Source organism: Talpa europaea (genome assembly GCF_964194135.1).
Source record: "Talpa europaea genome assembly, chromosome: 10".
NCBI classification, from domain to species: Eukaryota; Metazoa; Chordata; class Mammalia; order Eulipotyphla; family Talpidae; genus Talpa; species Talpa europaea.
The window spans coordinates 30,739,610-30,762,010 of NC_140077.1; the positions used below are offsets into that span (position 1 = coordinate 30,739,610).

Genomic DNA, 22,401 nt, shown 5'->3' on the forward strand with positions numbered 1-22,401 from the left:
GTATAAAGAAATAAATAAATCTTTAAAAAAAAAAAAAAAAAGTTCATGACTTTTTAAAAGGCAATTGAGTCTGTTGACCACTAACCTCACAAACAGTCCAGATTTCCGGCCTCCACTGAAGTCTGCCTTTTGCCTAACACTCTTTCCTGCCCTTTCCTAAAGGCGGCTTAGGTTCCCTTCCAGACATGCTCTCAAAGGGCTGGTCTCCAGAGCATTCATCCTGGCCTTCCTCAGGCAAGGTTGGGGTCTCCCCATGGAAACTGAGGTGCTCTGTTGGTTCCTGCAGGTGGCAGTGTGGCTCCTTCCAAATGCAGAGGGAAATAACTAGTGGGTCCATTTCCTCTCCTCTTCCCACTGCAGCGAGGCCTCCTCACAATGCCGCTCAGAGCCAGACCTCCAGAGCCCTGGCCCAAACTCCTCCCCTCTGAGACCTTCCTATCTCCCCATCTCCAAGACTCACCTCCCCACACAGGTAACCTGGCATCCAGAGATGTCTACAGCTCTGGGCCACCCCCCTTCTCCTGTCAAGACACTGAGTTCCCAGTTAACATCACCTCAACTTTGAGGTCAGCTTATGCCCCACACCTCAGGCCTCCCAGGGCACTCTCCTACCCACAAATATGATGTGGGCACACCCCATGCGCCCAGTGCCCAGGCACAGGCATCCGTCTGTCACACTGGACTCCCGTTGTCTCTCCCAAAAGACAAGGACTGTGGGTCAAATTCACTAGTCAGTGGGGTGAGGGGCAGGCTGCCGTCTTGGACAGAGTGGGTGTCATAGACAGGGCAAGAAGAGGTGGAGTTCAGGGGCAGTTTGGACGGCTCCTTGGCCTCTGGGGCGCCCATCAGTTCCTTCCCAAGCACAAGCCTGAGCTCCAAGATGGAGACCCTGTCAGAGGGTCGGAAACTGTATGTGAAGTGAACAAATCCTGAAAGGAAAGTGAACAACAGTCAAAAGAACTACATTGACTCAAACGTCCTCCCTGCAAATGGCTTTCACACAAACTGGCCTATTACATCAGACTGTAAGAGCCAATGTCTGCATTATTAGGAATAATGACAAATGTGACTAAACTAAAGAGTTACTGAGAGAAACCCAACGTGCATTATATTGTTAATAAATGTACCCAGAACTCTTTCAATCCCGACAATGTTTCAAGCCTTAATACTTTGCTCGGTTCCTGAGAGCTAAGGTATCTGTGTGTGTGCACATGGGTGTGTGTGCGTGCATGAGTGTTTTTCCATTTCTCCTCTCACACACATGTTCTTCACATACTCAGTACAAAGAAACACAGACCAGGTGGCAGGCTGGTTTCATTTCAGGCTCCCCTTATACACCCAGTTACTCAGTATGGGCAGGGTGCTCACTTTGCCCCTTAACTTTAGGCTTGGCTGTGGGACCTGGCCAAGGACATATTAGTGGAAATGACCCAAGCAGAATGATATACTTGAGATATGCTTCTCTCATGGCCTTGTCCCCCCATGCACTTGGCTCAACCAATGGAGAAGCATGATCTAGGTAGCTCACTGGCCCCATAAAAAGAGCATGACCTTAAATCCAAGCTAAAACTTGGAGCAGAGCACAGTTCAACCCATCAAATCACAAACCCACAGTTAAGAAATCAATGCTTTGAATAGTTTGCCACTGAGATTTTGTTACATAACAATAGCTGACTATTCCAGACAATGATGATAAACTCAGTGAGGCGCCATGCTGGCTGTTTTCCACACATCATCCCATTTAACCCTCACAACACCCCTAAGACACAGGTGTCCTCATCTCCATTTTACAGGTAAACAAATGGAGATTCAGATGGTTAAAGCACCTTGTCCAAGTTCAGGACTAGTCTGTGAAAGGACTGCTATTAGAATGCAGATTTCTCTATCTCCAAGCCTAGGCTGAGTGCCAAACATGCTTCCATCCAAAAGGAACACTTTTGGGCCTCCCCTGGTGGTGTAGGCGATTGAACACAGCGCTGTGAAGCTGTCTGCAGCCTTTGCAGCACCAGTTCGATCCCGGCTGGTGAGGGACCCACATGGCGCAGTAGACCTCTCCTGTCCCACCTACTGCTCCCCTCAGCAGTATATTTCATCACTCTGCCTGTTCTGTTCCCTGCTCTGTCTCTGGTGAATCCTCTCACCCTCCTGCACATCTGGTCTGTACCTCAGTTCTTGTATAAATAAATAAATCTTTAAAAAAAATAAAAAGGAACACTTTTACTGCTGTTAGAATAACCCTGTGGCCATCGGTCATCAGACCCTGGACCAGCAAAGTGCGTTATTTGATTTCATGACTTTACATCAGAGCACATCACAGGGCCTTGGTGGTCCTCTTTAAATCAAGGCGGAGCTGCTCATCTGTGAACTCCAGTGGGGGCAGTGTTTCAGACAACTGTGGGAATACCCTTTGCAAACGAAGGCCCGGTGAGCCTCATCTCTGCTTCCCAGTCAAGGCTGAAGCCACACTTACAGGTCTGCTGCACAGTCACTTTTAGCTGTGAGAAGTCATGTGCCGGGAGAGATGGTGGCACTCCCGGAAGTACTCGTGGCAAATGGGGCATGTGAGGGCCTCTTCTCTTGACTTCTTAGAATGCAGGTCAGGCCCCACATGCTCCTTTTTGTGGTGGGAGCGCATGTGGAAGACTAGGTCAGAAGTTAGACAAAAGGAGAGGTTGCACTTTGCACACCAATTCTGGGTAGACAGGCCCAGGGAGGTCAATGTGGGTGGCAGGAGGGTCCAAGAGACAGTTGGGGAAGATGACAAGGGTATGGGGACCTGCACCATGATATGCTTGAACCACAGTGTGGAGGCACCCAAGAAAGTGGTACAGAGAGGAGCATTTTGTGGCAGTGTTTTCAAGTTCCAGATATCACCCACCAAAAGCTTGGAATCTGAAAGCTGACCCCAACATGGAATGTGTGCCATGTTGATGAGTCCCAACAGCTCCCCCAGGGTATCTGTAGATCCACCTTCTTGGAAGACAGATATTGACCCAGGTCTCCCTGCTGGACACCTGGCTGGTTTGCTGAAGGCGCTTCTCTGCTCCCCTGACGCTCCGCTGGGCCCTACAAAGACTGTGCCATCGGCTGGGCCACTGGGGACATCCTTGGTCAGCTGCTGGAGGCCACTGTGTCCCCTCTCCTGAGCCTGCATCTTCTTGAGCTGAGGTACCTCTGTGAAGGTGCTCTGCCCTTGTTCCCCGGACACTTCCTGGGCCCAAGACTTCTCCCCTCTGTGATTGTTGGGGGTTGCTGATAGTGCCAGCTCAGTACAAACTGTTTCCTGGCTGCCTCTGCCCAGGGCAGCCTCAGGACAGAGGCGGTTTGTTCTCTCCAGCAGCACTGGCTTATGGCCCCTGCCCCGCATAGGGTCACTAAGCCACCATCTGTTTTCAGCTCCCGAGGTCAGCAGAACCTCCTTTCCTGCAGCCATGTTAACTGGAAAGGCCTGGAGCAGCTAAGCAAGGTAGACCATCTTCGGGGCTTTGGAGCTGTTGAGGACTTGGCCCAGGGAGGAGCTGAGAGATGGGAGAGCAACCCTTTTGGCTGGGCCAGTCAACTAGACCCAAGGGCTCTGCAGAGAGAGGAAGCAACAGGCAGTGAGACCGGCCCTGGTCACGTGGGGCAGCACACACCGTGGCTATGTTAGAAAATCCCCTCACCCAAGACCCTGCTCTGGGTGACTCGAGCTGACAAGTCTCCCTGGGAATCCGGGCTGTGCTATGCGCGGGCTATGTGATGTCAGGCTGCCCAGAGAGCAAAAGGGGTGGGTTTCACCTGCTCCTACTCACACAAAACCCCGTCTCAGTCCTGAGCCAAGGTCCAGGGCAAGGGGAGCACCACCCACAGCCTGACCTGGTCCCTCTCACTGTCACCCCACTACTGAACCAGACTCTTTGCCCCTTGGGGTGAGACTGTGTTTCTATGAGCATCATGGCGTGACAGAGAACAGGCTCTCAGGAAGTGCTGGCTGCACTGGACTCAAGACCCTCTTTTATCCCAAGTTCTTAAACCTGCAAATTAAAAGGGAGGATTGTGTGATCAGTAGGACATTAGCACTGACAACAGGTGGTTTGGTTTTTATTTATGCTATGCAGGATTCTTCCTAGGCAAATCCTTTCTGTTTGGGAAACTTTGGAAACTCTCAGAAGCAGTTCAATCCCTGTTTTCCAGGCTTAGTTCTCCCATCCTCCCTTTGACACGGGGATCTACACTCCCTGCGCCTACTCCTGCACACCCCCAACATGACCTGCTAATTAATCGTCTTGGTTAAATTGTTGTTTGCATCCAAAAAGATCTGACTACGCTACATGCCACAACTCACAGGAAGTCAGCATCGATCACCTCTCACAGCCAGGACGCCATCAGGGAGGCTCAGGCCACACAATGCTGCCACCCAGAGGCAGGAATCAGTACTGCCTGGCACTGTCTGCCGGGACAGGCCCTGCCCAAGTAACAGCACAGGAGGCTTCCAGCAAATAGTCTCAATAGTCTGCCTTGGTTGACAACTCTAGCATATTTGCACTGATTTAGGGAAATTTTCATTCCTTCTCTAAGTGCCGTTTTGTTAGAAGTACCAGGACATTTGAAATACCTGGAAATAGCTCTACCACACACGTGGCCAGAGGGTAAAAGCTGGACAAAATAATGCCCAGGTATGATAGGGCAGGACTAAGGTTGCGCTTGGCTCCCACTCCCAAGGGTGGAGGGCAGTGAGTGACCTCTCCACCTCACCCTGAGTGGGGATCAAATGGGGTTTCCACCCTCTCTATTAACACAGTATCCACCTTCAGTTCTCTTCACACATTAACCCCTTTGCTTCTCGTCTGCTCACCTCTCACCTGTCCACTTGTGCCAACATCCTCATACATAGGTGGACCAGCTTCCCCTTAGTCCTCAAGGTGCTCATGGCTTAGCTGGTGCTGCCTTCTCCTTTCCTGTGTGGATCTAACAGTGCCCTTTGCAACTGGACAATGGTTCTCCGTCCCGATGTTCCCTGCAGAAGCAGAGCTGAGCCTCCTCTTCTCCCTTGCACACACACCAGCCGCCCCAGCAGCAGTGGCTCCACGCAGTCCTTGTTCTGTCACTCTCATCCAAGAGCGCAGGCCTTTTCTGTCCTCCACTCGTTTCCAGGCCTCAGTTCATCCTGGTTCTCGCCCCTGACACTATTTACTCCACTTTTCACTATACATCTGTGTCCTGAAAGGGGCTCTTCTCCTCTTCCTTGGTTCTTACAGTCTGAGCTCAACAAGGCAGACATCTTCAGTGAGCTCGCAGACATCTTCACTGCCACCCAGTGGGCTTCCAATTGAAAGAACCGGATTTCAACTCCAAACTGTTTCCCAAGCCCTTGGGTCATGGCAGTGATGATGTCTTGAAACTTTTTGAACTCGAGCTCTCCATGTCCAAAAGTGTCTGACTTTGTCCAGTGATCTCTACACAAGGGTTACTTCAGATTCCCGACCCTCCTGAGTACTGCAGACCAACACATCTGAACTTGAATACATTCTGAGAGAAGTCTCACTCATCCTAAGTTATAAGCATGTGGGTTTTGCTTGTTTATTACTGGGGTACGGACTCCTATCACCCCTTCATCTGAGAAGCTCTGGCCACATTCTGCCATATTACTTTTCTGTTCACGCACTAAACAGGTCATCCCTGTAGAGAGAGATCAGTGTACCGCCTCTTGGGCCAAGATAAAAAAAAAATCACACTGGTGCCCATTTTTCAGAAGGTTGTGAAGATTTGATAGATTACATGATTGCTAAAGAGACCGGGTCAATGAATATCAGGCAGAATCAATTAATTTTCACATAAGTGAAAGGGGTAGTCAACCTTATGACCCTCTTCCCTCTGCCTGTGGGCTCCCAGGGGCCAGCACACATTGGTGTTTGATGAGTCACCAAGTGACATGGGCAGTTCCCCCCGCACCTTTCCATTTACAGAGGAAAGACCTCTCGGCAAACAGCTGTATGACACTGTGTTCCTGAGCAAACTGCAGACAGCCTCCACCCCAAGTCAGCTGGCAAGCTCCAACTGCCCAAGCTGCAGCTCAGAATCCAGATCTGAACTGGTGACACTCTATACCACCAGCCAGTGCCTCCCCCATACACCAATCCTTTGAGATGCTTCCTAGACTCCTCAAAAGAATCCAGAGGACAATCATATGTGTACTTCTTCGACATGTATTGTAGATTGTGAGGTTCTGACTTTTCCCAAAAAGGGAAACATACAAGTTTTCTAGGCATTCTCCTTGCCCTGGAGCCCTCAGAAGATGAAACCTGGTACTCAGTGAGAAGTGGTTTCCTGCTTAGCCCTCGCGGTCCTCATGTCCAGCTATGCATGTCCCCTCCGGCAGCGAAACTTGCTATGTTCAAGCAAAGGAAAATGCAGGACTCCGAGGATTCCAGCAGCCCCAGGTCCAGTGAGGTCCACTGAGTTCTAACACAACTTGGCCACGAGAACTAACACCGGCGGCAGCCTGCAGGGCACAGGTCCAGGATTTGTGCGTCAGAACACTCATCCGGAATCTACTATGCCAACTGCAGTGTCATCTACTGGGGGGAAAGGAGAGATACAGTTTATAAGGAAGGAAGGAGGGAGGAAGGGAGGGAGGGAAAGAAAGACTGAGACTTGAATAATTCATGTGAATATCTGTTTAAAAGAAAGATTATCTGCCCATGTATACCTGAAAATGAAAACTAAGTAAAACAGGGCCTCCCCGGTGGCGCAGCGGTTGAGCGCTGGGTTGCGAGGCTGCCCGCAGCCTCTGTGGCGCCGGTTCGATCCCCGGCTGCTCCCCGGCCACCGGAGGAGGGTCCCACATGGCGCGCGCGCAGACCTCTCCTGCCGCCCGCTGCTCCCCGCAGCAGTGTCCTTCGGTCCTTCTGCCTGGTCTGCTCCCCGCTCTGGCTCTGGTGAATTCTCTCACCCTCCCGCGCTTCTGACTGTATCCAGTGCATGTATAAACAAAAACAAATAAACAAATAAATAAATAAATAAAGCATGCCTCTGTAAAAAAAAAAAATACTTAAAAAAAAAGAAAACTATATAAAACAGCTATGATATTTCTTAATCATTTGAATAGCCTCCTCTCACCCACAAAAAGTAAATACATAGAAGTCAGTGGTTAAGTGACTTAAAAGACAAAATTAGCTGTTTAATCTAGGAAATAGCACCCCAAATAAAAGTGTGAAACAAAAATGTAGGAATTTGTCCAACCCTCTTTGATCTACAATTTAAAAAAAAAAAAACTTTCAACAAATACACTGTAATCCTATTCCACTGGATTTAAGTTGTGTTCACGTCTTCTGTGGGATTCATCTACTATGAAATTTCCTTTTCCATACCAACTGAAAAGTTAAAAAGCTGGACTATCATAATAATCATAATAAACTAAAAGGAGAAGCTAAATTAATTATAAGAAACTTTATATTCAAGTGTTAAGTGATAATTAGCATCTTTAAAACCAAACAAGTTTTTTGACAACTTAGCATTTATATTATGTATGTGTAGAAATGTTTTTGAATATATAGATACATGCCATAAAAATATCATTAAATAATTAAATCATGTTTCTGTGTCAAGATAAAATTCTTAACAAGAAGCAAAAACTTGCTTTGATAGACACATATCAAATATGTATGTATATTATACTTTATTCCTCAAAAATAAATCCAACTGGTTGTTCAGGACTTCTGCATTCAGTATGTGTCTATAACAATCTTTGAGATTGTAACAGGGTGGTCCCCAGGAAAGGGGAGCAGGATGGAGCCAGAAGGAGACCTGGAGGAGGCGCATGGAGCCTAGAGACACGTAAAGAAACTGTGCTTGTCTTTTGGTCGTGGACTGGGTGACACAGATGTGGGTGAGACCCGTGGGGAGGTGACAATGGCAGCTTTTATCTTGATGTTGATTTTGCTCTTTTCCTTCCGGGCTTGTCAGGTTGTTTGTGACCCTTTTCTGTGGGTCCCCACTGGAAGATGCTTTAGACTTGTAGCAGGCTTTGGGGCCTTGTTCTGGGCCGATCCCATATGGATGGAGTTTTACCCACGAGGGGACGGGTAACTTTGGGTGCTTCATTTAGAAACTAGACTCTTTGCCTTACCTGTATTGTTTCCTAGTTTTATTAAAGTTCCTTCCCATTAAAGTTTTTTATGTTTTGTGTTGATGCGGCGGATGGCAGAACCCATTTAGAATAGGCAGGTTTGCGGGGTTTGGGCTGCCCCTCTCCCTGTCCTATAACAGATTTGGCATCCAACGTGATTTAGGAGAGAGCCATCCGTGGTTAGTCAGCCCCATGGGGAAATTGGGCTTCCCTATGGCACTGGCTACCATAAGCGCAAATGTGATTTTTGGTTTCTCTAGTTTGTTTGTTTCATATGTCGATTTGCTGTTGAAAAACTGGCTTGGGCTTTGTGAAGATTCTGTGTGTTTGTGTGTAATTTGTTTGTAGTGACTTGCTAAGAGATTTTAATTTGTGGAAATTTTTTCTGTGCCAGTTTTACTCAAAAGATTAGGCAGTACATTGGACCATGTGGCCAGATCAAAGATGGTGTCTGAGGCCACTTGGTGTGCTTTTGTAAAATTCAGAGGTTCTTGTTGCTAGGACTTTGGAACTTTTTTTTTCTTTCTTTTTGTAATCTCTGCTGTCTCATTAGCATTTCTAAAGGCAATAATGGTTCTTCATTAATATGTTGCTTTGTCTTTGACTACTTCCTGCCCTGTGTCTGACAGGTTTTGCAAGCCAACTGTGGAGCAGTGGTGTTTTAATTAGCAAATGTATGCCTGGGTGTTAAGGAAAGAGTAGCCTTAAGCAGTAACTGGTAATCGCTGGTATCCTTCATGGATTCTTGGAGATAACTTGAATTTTTGCAAAGTCTGGATCAGAAAAATTAACAAGATTTTGTCTGAGTCTGAAAGGATTTGCTGCTGTGAATTTTGTCTACACAATTTGTTTTGGGCATGTTTGCCATTTTGAATACTGGATTTGTTCAATTGCTGGTGTAAGACAAGATTCTAAGTTTCTGCTTCCTACTGAGGAAGGTCTGTTATGGAAAGCACTCTTTAGGGTGCATCATGTAACTGTACCAGGTTTTCATACCTGTGTTGTTGTTGTCCCTCCCTAGTGTGGGGGAGGTGTAATCTGTGCTTAGATGTTTAATCTGCTCTTTCAGCTTCTGTCCCAGAGTGGCTAACAGAAGTAAGGAGATGACTCCTTTTAATTGAAAGTTAATTACTGATATTTTGATTTTGCTTTTTCTGGTTCTATTCCAGAAAACCCAGGGAATGCCTGCTTGGTGGCTAACAAGAGATGACTCCTTTTGCTTAAAAGTTAACTGTTACTTTTATTCTTTCAGTTCCTGTACAGAATACCCCAGGATTGACTTCTAATAAAAAGTCTTCAACACTGAAAACCCTAAGGTGATAAACAAGGTCGTGTAACCCTTGTGATTAATAAAACTTTTCCTTCCTATTTCCAAAGTCTTAGGTTTGTAGGATTGCTACAGGGTGGTCCCCAGGAAAGGGGGAGGTTCCCTGCCCCACCCAAGGGAGGTGGAGCTGAGCAGGGAGAGGAGAAGCAGAAGAGACTGAGGAAGGAAGCAGAATGGAGCCAGGAGACCTGGAGGAGGCGCGTGGAGCCTAGAGACATGTGAAGAAACTGTGCTTGTCTTTTGGTCGTGGACTGGGTGACACAGATGTGGGTGAGACCCGGGGAGGTGACAATGGCAGCTTTTATCTTGATGTTGATTTTGCTCTTTTCCTTCTGGGCTTGTCTGGTTGTTTCTTTTCTGTGGGTCCCCACTGGAAGATGCTTTAGACTTGTGGCAGGCTTTGGGGCCTTGCTCTGGGCCGATCCCATATGGATGGAGTTTTACCCACGAGGGGACGGGTAACTTTGGGTGCTTCATTTAGAAACTAGACTCTTTGCCTTACCTGTATTGTTTCCTAGTTTTATTAAAGTTCCTTCCCATTAAAGTCTCATATGTTTTGTGTTGATGCGGCGGATGGCAGAACCCATGTAGAATAGGCAGGTTTGCGGGGTTTGGGCTGCCCCTCTCCCTGTCCTATAACAGGATGACAACTGGAAATTTTTCTGCCAGCAACACTCCACATTTTTTTTGGACTTTGACATTTTTTTTTTTCTGAGCCTATGGAGTAAAACTGCAGTTACATAACATATTCTACGTGGCATAACTAAAAAAAAAAAACTGTCTTTGTCTATATGTTGTATGTCTGTATGTCCTTGTGTCTAACTGTCTTGACCTCCAGTGATTGACAAATTGGTATACATGGTGCCCATGGACATTGAAAAAAGAGAGTCTCCACTTATGAGAAAAACAAAAAGTTATGGTTTGATTGTCAACATTGTGCTACTGAACTAAGCCGGTGCCTTCATAGAGATTGAATATTGTTGTTTCTGCTAATTTTCTGATATTTATGGCAAAGCTTCCCAGAAATCTAAATTCAAGTACAAATTTGGTAGCCTGTCATTTGACTGATGCAAGGAAATTTTGTGGAACCTCAGTAGAGCTCCTGAGACACTCCACGAAGTTTCTCCCTTTCCTCCTGGGAAGGCATTAGATGAATTTGTTCTATTTGGATTTTACCTAATGAAGTAAAACTGGAAGGGAAGCATTGTCACTTGGGAAAATGGTAAAACTTTGGTATGTACAAAATGTTAACAGTAGTTTTCTAAAATGTGTATGAAAAAAACCTCTCAGTATCTGGTATGTATGTAAATTGTCAATGGTGATTGTCACCTTGTAATATTGTATAATTGTTTCACATCTACAGAAATTGTTTCTGGAAATATAGGGAGAAAAGGTCTCAACAGATTCCTATTGATGGAACTGTTGAGAGTAAAAACTTTCCTACAAAGGACTGAATAGACCTGGAAACACACCTGACATTTACTAAGGTTTCTTTGACATAATACTGGTAATTTTTTTTTATGCATTCTGTCCTGAATCCACAAAGTTTTTGTTTTGTTTTGTTTTGTTTTGAGTAACCAGGATCTGCAGAAAGGTTGCAATTTTTTTTTCCAGCAAAGCTAACTTGTCACATTTTCTCTCCCCTTGATACCAACATGGCATACAAATAGTGGTAGTAATTTTTGGCTACTTATCTTAGAGTCTGTTTTTGCGTAACTTCCATAGGGATTTGGTCTGTTTTAACAAAAAAATTGGACGTGAGTTTGATTGTGTGGCTTTGTGTGGAGTTCTTCCAGAAAGTTGAAAAAGAGCTGAACCAAGAAGAGGAGAACCTGTTTGCCTTGTTTGTAGGGTTCCAGAGACCTCCAAAGAAGGTGAGGAAGCTTGCCTCCATTGGCAGGACTGGACAACCCGGCCAACGAAAATGCCCTGGTACCCTCGAGAAGAGGAAAGACCAGGTGGAGTCTGATGAGACCAACTTTATACCTGAAGCCTACATCGACTGGATGCCACTGGTTCGCTCTGATCCTGTATGGAATGTTTCAACAAAGCTAGCTAAAAATTGCTGTTAGTTATTTCTACCCTGTGATTTTATGCAAAAATAGGAAAAATGGTTTAAAAGTAGATTTGGTTTGCAAACTTTTGCTATGCTGTTAAAAGTTTGGAATCAAGGTTGAGAAAATTTGTGTTTTACATCAGTTGAACCATTTTAAGATTTTTTCCCCTGTGATTTTGATATATTTGCTGTCTTGTTTTAGCTAACGCTCCAATTTTTTTTTTCTTTTGGCTTGTATAATGGACTATTTTTCAGAATGGAAAACTGTCATACTGGACATTCATAGACAATGCTGCTGACTAATTGTTGCTTCTCTTACACACATTGTAACCCTAAAAAAGACTGTCTCCTAAGACTACACCATGAGATTGTGCCACCATAGATATGGTGGAATAAAAATTAAAAGGAGGGATTGTAACAGGGTGGTCCCCAGGAAAGGGGGAGGTTCCCTGCCCCACCCAAGGGAGGGTGGAGCTGAGCAGGAAGAGGAGAAGCTGAAGAAGAGACTGAGGAAGGAAGCAGAATGGAGCCAGGAGACATGTGAAGAAACTGCGCTTGTCTTTTGTTCGTGGACTGGGTGACACAGATGTGGGTGAGACCCGTGGGGAGGTGACAATGGCAGCTTTTATCTTGATGTTGATTTTGCTCTTTTCCTTCGGGCTTGTCTGGTTGTTTCTGACCCTTTTCTGTGGGTCCCCACTGGAAGATGCTTTAGACTTGTGGCAGGCTTTGGGGCCTTGCTCTGCGCCATTCCCATATGGATGGACTTTTACCCACGAGGGGATGGGTAACTTTGGGTGCTTCATTTAGAAACTAGACTCTTTGCCTTACCTGTATTGTTTTCTAGTTTTATTAAAGTTCCTTCCCATTAAAGTTTTATATGTTTTGTGTTGATGCGGGGGATGGCAGAACCCATTTAGAATAGGCAGGTTTGCGGGGTTTGGAATTTCCATTGTCTTTGGCTTTGGCCTGGGGTGGGGGTGGAGTCCACAAGGGTTTGGGCTGCCCCTCTCCCTGTCCTATAACAGTCAGATGACATGAGTACCATGGCTCCCAGCAGTTTGGGAGTGTTATTTTAAGAGCAAGAGGGTTTGTTGATCATGCCAATAGCCTAGCATCATTTTCATGAGCAGTGCTATGAGTTTTGCTCCAGGGGCAGCGACAAGGTGGGTCATGAGCCGGAGACTAGGTAAGGCTGAGGTCCCAGCATACTTAGGGATGCTGTCAACAAAACAGAAATCTTCCTAACTGTGGCAGGAGGAGGGTTATGTGGGCCTGGTTTGTGTCCTGGTCTCCTCTCTTCCAGGGCTGAGCTGGTCAGGTCTGGACTGGGATTCTCAGACCTCAACCTACTGCAATGTCTCTTCTGCCTGGGGTGAAAAACCAGCCTTCAAGATCCATCTCTCATCAACCTTGCTGTGCCAGCTCACACCATCAGTTTGGAGTAGGCTGATCCTAATTGTCCATCCCCCCCACCCCCCCACCCTGTGTCCCACTCCCACCCTGTTATCCATTTTAGCAGCAGCTGATAGGCTACAAAACTGTAGCCATCTGCAAGTCACTGCTTTCCCGCCTGCATGGAGAGCACTCAGAGCCCCCTCCCCTGCCTTTAGTCTTTTCCTTCAGAAGCACATGAAGTCCAGGAGTTCAGCACTTTAACAAAGCAGCTTTGCTGCTTCCTTTGAAACTGTAACAGAGTGGTCCCCAGGAAAGGGGGAGATTCAGGTTTCCTGCCCCACCCAAAAGGAGGGTGGAGCTGAGCAGGGAAAGAAGAAGCTGCAGAGGAGTCTGAGGAAGGAAGGAAGCAGAATGGAGAGCCAGAAGGAGACCTGGAGGAGGCACATGGAGCCTAGAGACACGTGATGAAACTGCGCTTGATTTTTGGTCGTGGACTGGGTGACAAAGATGTGGGTGAGAGACCCATGGGGAGGTGACAAATGGCAGCTTTTATCTTGCTTTTGATTTTGCTCTTTTCCTTCCGGGCTTGTCTGGTTGTTTCTGACCCTTTTCGGTGGGTTCCCGCTGGGAGATGCTTTAGACCTGTGGCAGGCTTTGGGGCCTTGCTCTAGGCCACTCCCATTTGGATGGAGTTTTACCCACGAGGGGACGGGTAACTTTGGGTACTTGATTTAGAAACTAGGTTCTTTGCCTTTCCTGTATTGTTTCCTAGTTGTGTTAGGGGGGAAAAGGATGTCCTAGGCTGCTCTGTAACAGTTGTATTAAAGTTCCTTCCCGTTAAAGTCTCATATGTTTTGTGTTGATGTGGTGGATGGCAGAATCTATTTAAGAGCAGGCAGGTTTGCAGAGTCTGGGCTGCCCCTCTCCCTGCCCTGTAACAGATTCAATCTGGAAGGGAAGGAGGCTGTGGGTTCTGAGTCACCCTCCATGGCAGGGAGGATGGGACAGGGCAGGAGTATTAGCAGGTTGACCTTTTCCAAACTCAGCCTTGCCTGTTGGAAGGTAACATGCCCAGTAGAGGATCCCTTAGGTGCTCGCAGTACTGGCAGTCCCACTGTGAATCTCAAGTTCATATTTGCACATGGATGGTTATGGCAGGTCCTTCATGAGGTCCGCTGTGGTCTATGTGCCTGAGATATATGTGAGACAGAGAAAGCCAGGTCATATTCAGGGAACCAGCAAACAGCATCCACCGCCCTCACTCTATGATCACAGGTCAGGACAGAGGAAGGCTGAACGAAACCTAGCAATTTCAAACCCACATGGCAGAAGGGCCGTGACAGGGCTAAACTTCTGTGTCTTCCCCCTTCCAGGCAGCTCTGCATGGTACAGAATGCACAAAGATAACTTGGAGCTGCTTATTAATGGGCAACCCCTTTCTACCTCAATATTTTTAAAATATTCTTCAGGAAAGAAGTCTGTGAAGGTCTTACCCAGCTTCAGAACAATGCCTGCAGGAACCACCCACAGGGAGGCAGCATTTTAAAAGGCACAGACAGCTAGAGCTAGGAATTCATTCTGCTTTATAGAGTTTTCAGAGAACCAGTGGGTCACCTCTTGGCCCTCCTGTGACATGCTTTCATTTTGTTGCAGATATTAGCAGATTGAAAATGTGCGCAACATGTAAACTCTTGCTGACTTCCTTACGGTCAGGCCAGGGGCTTAGCGGGTCTGGTGAATCCCACTTGTTAGTTGACTTTTGAGCACATTTTCTGCTCTCTGTACCACAGGCTCTTCATCTAAGCACTAAGGGGGAAATCCAGCCCCCCGGATGATTCTGAGACTTGTGGGGCCCTGAGTATACCTTCTTGGTGTTTATTAAGTATGAGGCACCTGACCCACATTGAACTTGTGGAAAAGGGAGAAAGGCCAGGGGGCACCTCAGGAAGACAAGACTCCGCTTATGGAAGAAAAGAGCTTGATTTTCCCCTTGCTGACCACACTCTGCCGCGTTCCCATGGCTGGAGCTGCCTCCTTCCCCTTCATCATCTCCCGCTGCTGATGCTCCTCCTGGCCCATGTGTCCCCAGGGCTAGAAGCTGTGTCAGCCCAGCACCCTCTCCGTTGGGATTGAGTCTGTAGGGTGGATGCTTCAGGCACAAAAGATGAAAGCAGGAGACTGTGGGGAAAGGCTGACATCTGGACTCAAAGTCCACTCCCCAAATATCTCTGCCCCTGGTTTCTCACTGACTGGCCCTAAGGGGCCAGAGTAGTGCCCCAGCCTCCCCTAAGCCCGAGGACATATGTTTTGTTGGTGAGGCTGCTTCCTCATTGCTCTCGGGAAAGGCATGAACTTGTCCATTGAATTAGCTGCACTCGCCCTCAGGAAACAGGATCTGCCATCTGTGGCAGTGAGAATCCAGGAAGGAAAGTCCTCAGCCAGGCTCAGTCTTCTCCTCTGTAAAGTGGGTTGGCGAAGGAGTCTTCTCCCTCCAGCGGCTGCTCCATAGCCCTCTAGGTGCTCAGGAACGGGGGTGCTGGGGTCCGGCAGACTCTCCCAGGAGAGGAAGCTGGCGGCAGCGCATGGCCTTCACGCCTGTGGCAGGTCACTACCGGCGCCTTTCCTGACCAGGACTTCCTGCTTCTCCCACAGAAAAGAAAGTGCACTCCATGGTTGTCTCCCTAATTGATGGAGCACTTTGGCCAGAGTCCTTTCAGGCTACCAAGAATGAAGTGAGTCCAGCCCACCTTTTCCAGCCTTTGGTCCAATGTTTAGTGATTTACACTTAACACGTTCATTGTCTTCGGCTCAGCGGCCTTGACAACTGGGAGGGACTGTTTACACCGTGGGTGTCAACAACTACATGAAAAACTAAGTAATTCAGAACAGGAGTCAACTGAGAAGTCTCATTGTGGAAGCTTGGGCAGGGCCATCCAGAGGATGGTTCTCTAACCCACCCCAAATATCTGGACAACATATGAACACTACAAAATGAGTAACTGTGTTGTATGAGCCCACACACCTGGGGATAGGTAGAACTTTCCATTCCAGAAAGTTGGGCTGGGTAAGGTACTGAGTCTTACATGGCAAGAAATCTGAACCTGAGGTCTGGGATGGGGTCCTGCTGGCCCCTCACTCCTGCTGTGGGTCCATGCCTTCTGCTTTTCCTTGTAGCTCCTGGCAATTGCAGACAGCGAGGAGCACGTGGTTGGTGTGGACAGCGGATTCTATGATCTCAGGAACATCGCTGATGCAGTGAGAGTGGAGGGATGGTTTGGGGGTGGGATGAGGAGGCTCTTACCATGCCCACTCTTCACTTTACCTGACCCGAACCACTCTGTTCCAGCTCCCAGCTAAGTCCTGCATTGAGCTTATGTGGAACCGACCGATTACTGTGTGGGAGGTAAGAGCTGGGTCTCTTTTTTAAACAGAGGCATGTGTGCTTGTGTGTGTTTGACATTGTGTTTCGATGTGTGTGAGGATGTAGTGTACTGTGCAGTTTAAATGTGTGATATAAATACATATGTGTAAATGCTCTTTATTCCCAGTTTTCATGAGCTAGAGTTGACATACAGTTCTATGTAAGGTGAAGGTATATCACATAATGGTTTGACATATAAAACGAAGTGATTAGCACAATAAGATTGTATAATTCTTTTATTGATCACAAAATAAGAGGTGTAATTAAAAATGAGGAAAAAATAATATAGTAGCAATGAAACCCAAGATCATCTGACAAGTAGAATACATCTGAGCCAATTTGGGATCACCCCAGAAGCACAGGGCTGATATAGAGTTGAAACATCAGTGTATTCCTCCCATCAGCCAAATGAAGAAGAGGAAATGATGATTTCAGTGTATGAAGAAAAAGTTCAAAGTCCAGTGTCTTAATACGGGCATAAGGTGACCAACATCCCTCCACGCAAACACTCCCAGCCGGCATCAGCTTCAGGGTTAATAGGAAGGCCTATCCTGACAGCTCGACCTAGAGGAGGATGTCTGCTCCCCCTGAGGGTCCCGCAGCACTGCAGTGAGGAGGTCCAGGCACTTCCCTTAGGCTACAAGGCCTCTCTCTGTAAGGGCCTGTGAGTACAGGTTGTGCTGCCGCAGCCCTGGAGCAAACAGAGGAGGCCCACGGGTAAGCACGCCCTTCCCGGGAACAGCACACAGCCTGACCCACCACATCCTGACCCAGACAGCTGGCTCTGCCTCTGTGTCCTTGCCGGGAAGGCGGGAGCACCCTCACCCGGGTCAGACAGAAGGCTGCTCCAGCTGAGCTCTGCTGCCCGTGGCCAGCCACAGGGAGCGAGGGACCCAGATGACAGCTCATCTGTTGTCTCCAAGAGGCAGAAAGATCAGTACCCACCGTCTGCTCCGTGAGAGAGGGGAGGCCAGTGGACTGTGCAGGTACCAGCTCAGAATAGAAGCAGGCAGACTTAAGGAAGAGTCGTGGCGCTCATATTCCCATGACTGACCATGGCTCTGCTGCCCATGCTTGCCCAGGCGGGGAGGGCGTGGCTACAGAGCTTCCAGGATGGAAGAGTCTCCAGGACTCATCCTGACTTCTCTGAACCTGTAACCTGCAGTGCCTCAAGTGCGCTGGGTTAGAAACACACTTGCCCCACCACCCACAGCACACATGGGTCTTTCCTTGTTTTAAGTCCCCACCCGTGCAGGCAACTGGCAGCCTGGTATCTCTGGGCATGTCCAGGGAGACACCCAGGCAGGAGTGTCTGAGCAGCATGTGAACACAGACAGGTGGGGAGACCAATCGTACCCGGTGACAGGAGTCTTTCCCACACCCCCTGCCAGCCTGGCCCAGCAAACCCTGCTCTGTCCTTGTAAACTGTCCTCTAGTCAACCGCTGCCACCCAGCATCACAGTCATTTGTGGTAAAGTTCAAGGCAGACACCTACACTCCCCGAAACAGGAGGAGTCAACTGAGATAAATAGTGGCCAGGGAACCCTGGGGCCCAGGTGTTAAACCATCTGGGCTCAGCCTCCTCAACCCCACAGGACACCTCAGAGTCCAGGCAGAGTCTCCTGCTCCCTCCCTGGCTCCAGCCCACCCTCCCGCAGGGCACCATGGCCCTGAGGAGACCATTTCCGTAATCCCAGCTGGCTGGATGGTGAGACCCGCAGATGGACACGAAGGCCCTGCAGATATGCCCTCTTCTCTCACCCTGCGGACCCAGAGGCTGGGGCCCGGGGCTACACTTCCTGCAAGCCCTTTTCTACTTTACCGGGTTCAGTCAACCAGTCCTTTGGGATCTTTCTCTCAGGTCAACAGACAAAAGAAGCAGCTCCTGGTCACCTGGCCCTTCTGGCTCTGCCCAGATTGTTCTCATTCTTCACTGGTCAGGCAGTAATACCATGACTACTGCTTAGCTTGTAAGTAAGGCTTGCTTTTCTCATTCAAACTGATTGTCTTTCAATCTTTCATTACGCACGTTTCCAAACCTGCAGCAAATGGAACCAATTCTACTAGGAGATCCTCTAACTGGATTTCTCCATTAACAGCTAACCGATTATCACTTATCTATCTAGCTCCCTCTCTCTCTTTCTGACTCCAATAATCCGTCTTATTTTGAAGGTTTTCTAAGTAAATTAGAGTCCTCAGGCTATTCTACCTCAACTTTGTCATTTTGTTTATGTCACTTAGTCATATTGCTTACAAGGGACCAATTTTCCTGAGTTGTCTTTTTGAAGTGCACACATCATCACATCGCAGGTATATTATGTGTGAGTCTCACAGATGCACACACACCCCTGCATAATGCAGACCCCATGAGGACACACACCACCACAGCTCCCCCTCAGTCCCCCGCATCCTGGTGGCAGCTGCTCTCCACTTGTCCCATTTTACTCTACCAAATATAACGACCATGAATAGGTGATCCTATATGCTTACCTCTCCATCTACATACACTTCCAAAGGGCATTTTTAATAAACGAGGGCACATGGAACATTAGATTGTCCACCCTTTCGAAGTATGCAAAGCCAAACCTCTTTCCTTGGTGTCCTTGATTGATATACAGATACTTCCTGATAAGTCAGGACACACTCCCTGCCCCAGGCACATCCTGGTACCGACCTCTCTGTGGGCACTTGAGAGAACTTCCCTGGGGTGAAGCAGAATTAGAATAGCCACAATAGGAGAGAACAGATTCAAAGGGGGCCAAGAGGTGGATTTTCTCCCAAAGAGGCTGTGCCAGGCTGCATGTGGGGATGAGGATGCGGGCAGAGATACCCCAACTGCTCCTTCCAGGCTCACTGGGCAGCCTTGTCATGGTGGACAGGCCCTGCTGAAGAGTGAGCAGTGAGGGTGAGCCTGGCAGAAGTGGCTAGAGAAGCTGCACTGAGCCACTCTGTGTGGGAAGGGGCCTGAGGCTTCGGGACATCAGCCGACCTGAGTGTACCGCATGCTTGATTTCTTAGCACAGGACACTCAGCTGACGTTCCTGCTCTCTGTTTCAGAGACTCTGCACTCCCCCTGCTCCTTGTGGTTCAGGCCCTTGTTAGGACAGGGACACTGCCAGCAGGTATGCTCAGGGGCCACACAGGGACATCAGCAAGACGAGTGAGCCATGTCAGTCCAAGGATGTCTGGCTGTGGTGTGAGGAGGGCAGGCAGGGCATGGGTCCCTGAGAGAGCCTGCCTCTGAGGGCAGTCGCTCCATCCCCAGCCGTACTGACATGCAAAACCACAAACGCAACAATGACAGGTGTTCTATTTTCCAGAAAAGAATTTTATCTGAAATTTCAGGGGAAATGTACGGATAGTCAAACATGGAATCCCATTGTTTTTGAAGACACTTGAAGGCCTACAAAACTAATCAGCAGGCACACTTTGGCCCACAGCCCTAGAGTCTTTTTTCTTCAAAGCATAGAATTTACAACCATGACACTAATAATGGCTGGAGGAGGGCTTGATCCAAGAGAAATCCAAACTGCCAAGTTCAACGTGGTGCTGGCAATTCTAGGACTGACTGGTTCCTCCATTAATAGACTATATCAACTGGGCAAATCAAGCTCAGGGCACTGGAATTAGCTAGACATGAGACTGAGGCACCAGTGGAGAATAATGACCTTGACATACAGCAAAAAGGCCTTCCCTGCATCTTGTGTAAATCCCTGCAGCCAAACCCACAGCTACTGTCACTGTGTCCCCTGGTATTTGTTCCAGGGGAGGGGATCCCCACTGTCCAATCAAGGGTTAGGACAGATGTCCCTTAGCAAGTCACTCCCCACCCAGCAGAAGGAAGAGCTTTCCATGAATCCCTGGGCAGGGAAGTAAGGCCGCCCCAGAGATCAGTAAGAGGTGGAAGAACAATCATGTTCAGGGATCTGCCTCACAGCTAAGGGAAGGGGTATTCTTTGGTACAAGATCAGCTGCTCCTTGCTTGTCTTCCCGGGGTCCCACCTCAGTCTGCCATAGGCACTCAAAAAGACAGGGAAGAGAAACAAACCACCAAATGAGAAAATCATTTCACAAGTAGCCAGACCAGTCTGCTCACTTCAGGCAAGAGGCAGAGTGGTGCAGCCTGCACTGTCTTGCTCCACTCTCCTTTATGGTGGTGGTCTGGTGGAGGCTGGAAAGCACTGCCTACACCCCTTAGGGACTTAAAGGTTGGAGACCCAAGATGGGTTTATTCATAGTTGGGACCAGGTGGAAGCTTGAATGGGCTGTGCTGGTTTGCAGCTGTGGGTAGAGTGCCCAAGAGCTCCGCAAGCCTCCTCACAGTGGCCCCTCAGAAACACCAGGTGAGCCTCAGGAGACACTCAGATGTTGGTTCAGAAAAGCTGCCTCCTGCAGGAGTCCCTTGGGGCTCCATTTTGGGGGCACACTTCCATAGTATGAGTTCAGTAGACAACAGAGCTCAGCCCTCCTTACACATATCATTGGATGTTGTCCTGGCAGAAAACTACGATGTAAGTGTCTTCCGGAGAGGTTTTCATAACACCAAAAACAAAAAAGAAGTTCTTTGCAGATTTCAGATAAGTGACACCATATTTTTTGCTAAGTCCCTCCCTTGATTTGTGCAAGTACCAAATTTTCCACAGACGCTGTCTTCCTCAGCCACCATCCCTCAAAACACTCGATGCCCATTCCCTATGGGTGCTGTGAGGTTAGAGGCTGCACCAAGAGTGGAAAGAGGGACGTGAGTGGGATCCATTCATTCCCAGAGCCACAAAAAGGTCTGGGTCAGGGCTGCTCCCTGTGAGGAGGGTCTTTCCTCAAGTTGAGTCCCCTGTGCTTTCCTCATCTCTCACTTTCCCTGAGAGACAAGGACCCCAATCTCATGAGTCGGCCAGGTAGAACTTACAGCAGTCCTGGGCTCTGAGTACATGCCTGGTGCACTGGTAGCTTTCCCAGGAGGGTATATTCACCTTCGATTGAGAGAGGCAGCCAAGCACCAGATCCAGGTCCTGAGATGTGGCACAGGCACACATTACTGTGTGCCCTTGACCATGTGAAAGTTCCCTTCTTGCTCTATTTTCTCTACTGTAAAATGGGAGCTATAAAACAGCTGCACTAACTAAGCTCTATGACATATGGAAGCCATTATCTGGCGATACTCGCACATCAGGAGTACCTACATGATGGAGGAGTGGGCTGAGGGAGCACACAGCTAGGAGAGGCCAGTGCCCTTCCCTGGTGCTGAGGTGGGTGTGATCATCCCTACAGAGTGTCTGGGGTGCCATTGGATTTCCTGAGATTTCTCAGTAGCCTCTTGAAAATGTCATTTCATTTGATGTGATATTAAGTGAATGCCTATTGCAGAATCATGTGATAAATCCAGAGCAACTCCTCTCCCTCTGTGCACTCCTAGACCATCTCTCCTTGCTGCCAAGGGTGCAGAGAAGAGAGCAGGGAGTGCCACTGCCACACCCAAATTCACAGTGTATAGCTGGCCTCAGGGAATTAAATTTCCTTTGTTCTATATTTCTCAAGAGTGGTGTAGGGACTGAGAACTCCATCATAGAGAAGAAATGCATGCTCAGTGGCGAGTGTTCTCAGGGCTCTACATGCAATATCCTGATTCTCAAAAGAGGCCTGTTAGCACATGAAGCAGCGTCAGCTGAACATTTTGCCCAACATCTTGATGCTACAGGGGGACACATATCAGCCTGCATCTGTCTATAAGTGCAGAGATAATGTTTCCATGAGGGTCATTAGAAGTCCAATTAAACAGAAGGCCAGGGTAAGGATTGTCCTATGGAATCACTGTGGTGGAAAGCATGTGGCCCTTGATTCTGAATCCCAGATGGGAAGTATGGGACCCTGCGGAGCTGACCAGGGTGTGTGGAGGGGTAAATCAGACTGCAGTGGCAGCTGTGCCTTCACCACTTGCCCACAATTCAGGGGTGGAAAGAATTGGAACTCAGAAATAAGCAGGATCCACAACTATAATTCAGGGTGCTCTTTTGAGTCTTGTGACAGCCATGCTCAAATAAAATAACAGTAAATAAAAGCAAAGGAAGAAAATCACTAACCTCTTGTCAGAAATT

General features: G+C 48.0%; 1 protein-coding gene across 1 annotated transcript; it reads right to left on the minus strand.

Moving 5' to 3' along the window:
• Positions 1–2,491: 2,491 nt before the first annotated feature.
• Positions 2,492–3,482, minus strand: ZNF488 (zinc finger protein 488; the record flags this gene model as incomplete). The annotated part of the gene is made up of 1 exon (XM_084246272.1): positions 2,492–3,482. Exon 1 carries the CDS (start codon positions 3,431–3,433, stop codon positions 2,492–2,494), a length of 942 nt encoding a protein of 313 aa, XP_084102398.1. The 5' UTR covers positions 3,434–3,482.
• Between the last annotated feature and the right edge of the window lie 18,919 nt (positions 3,483–22,401).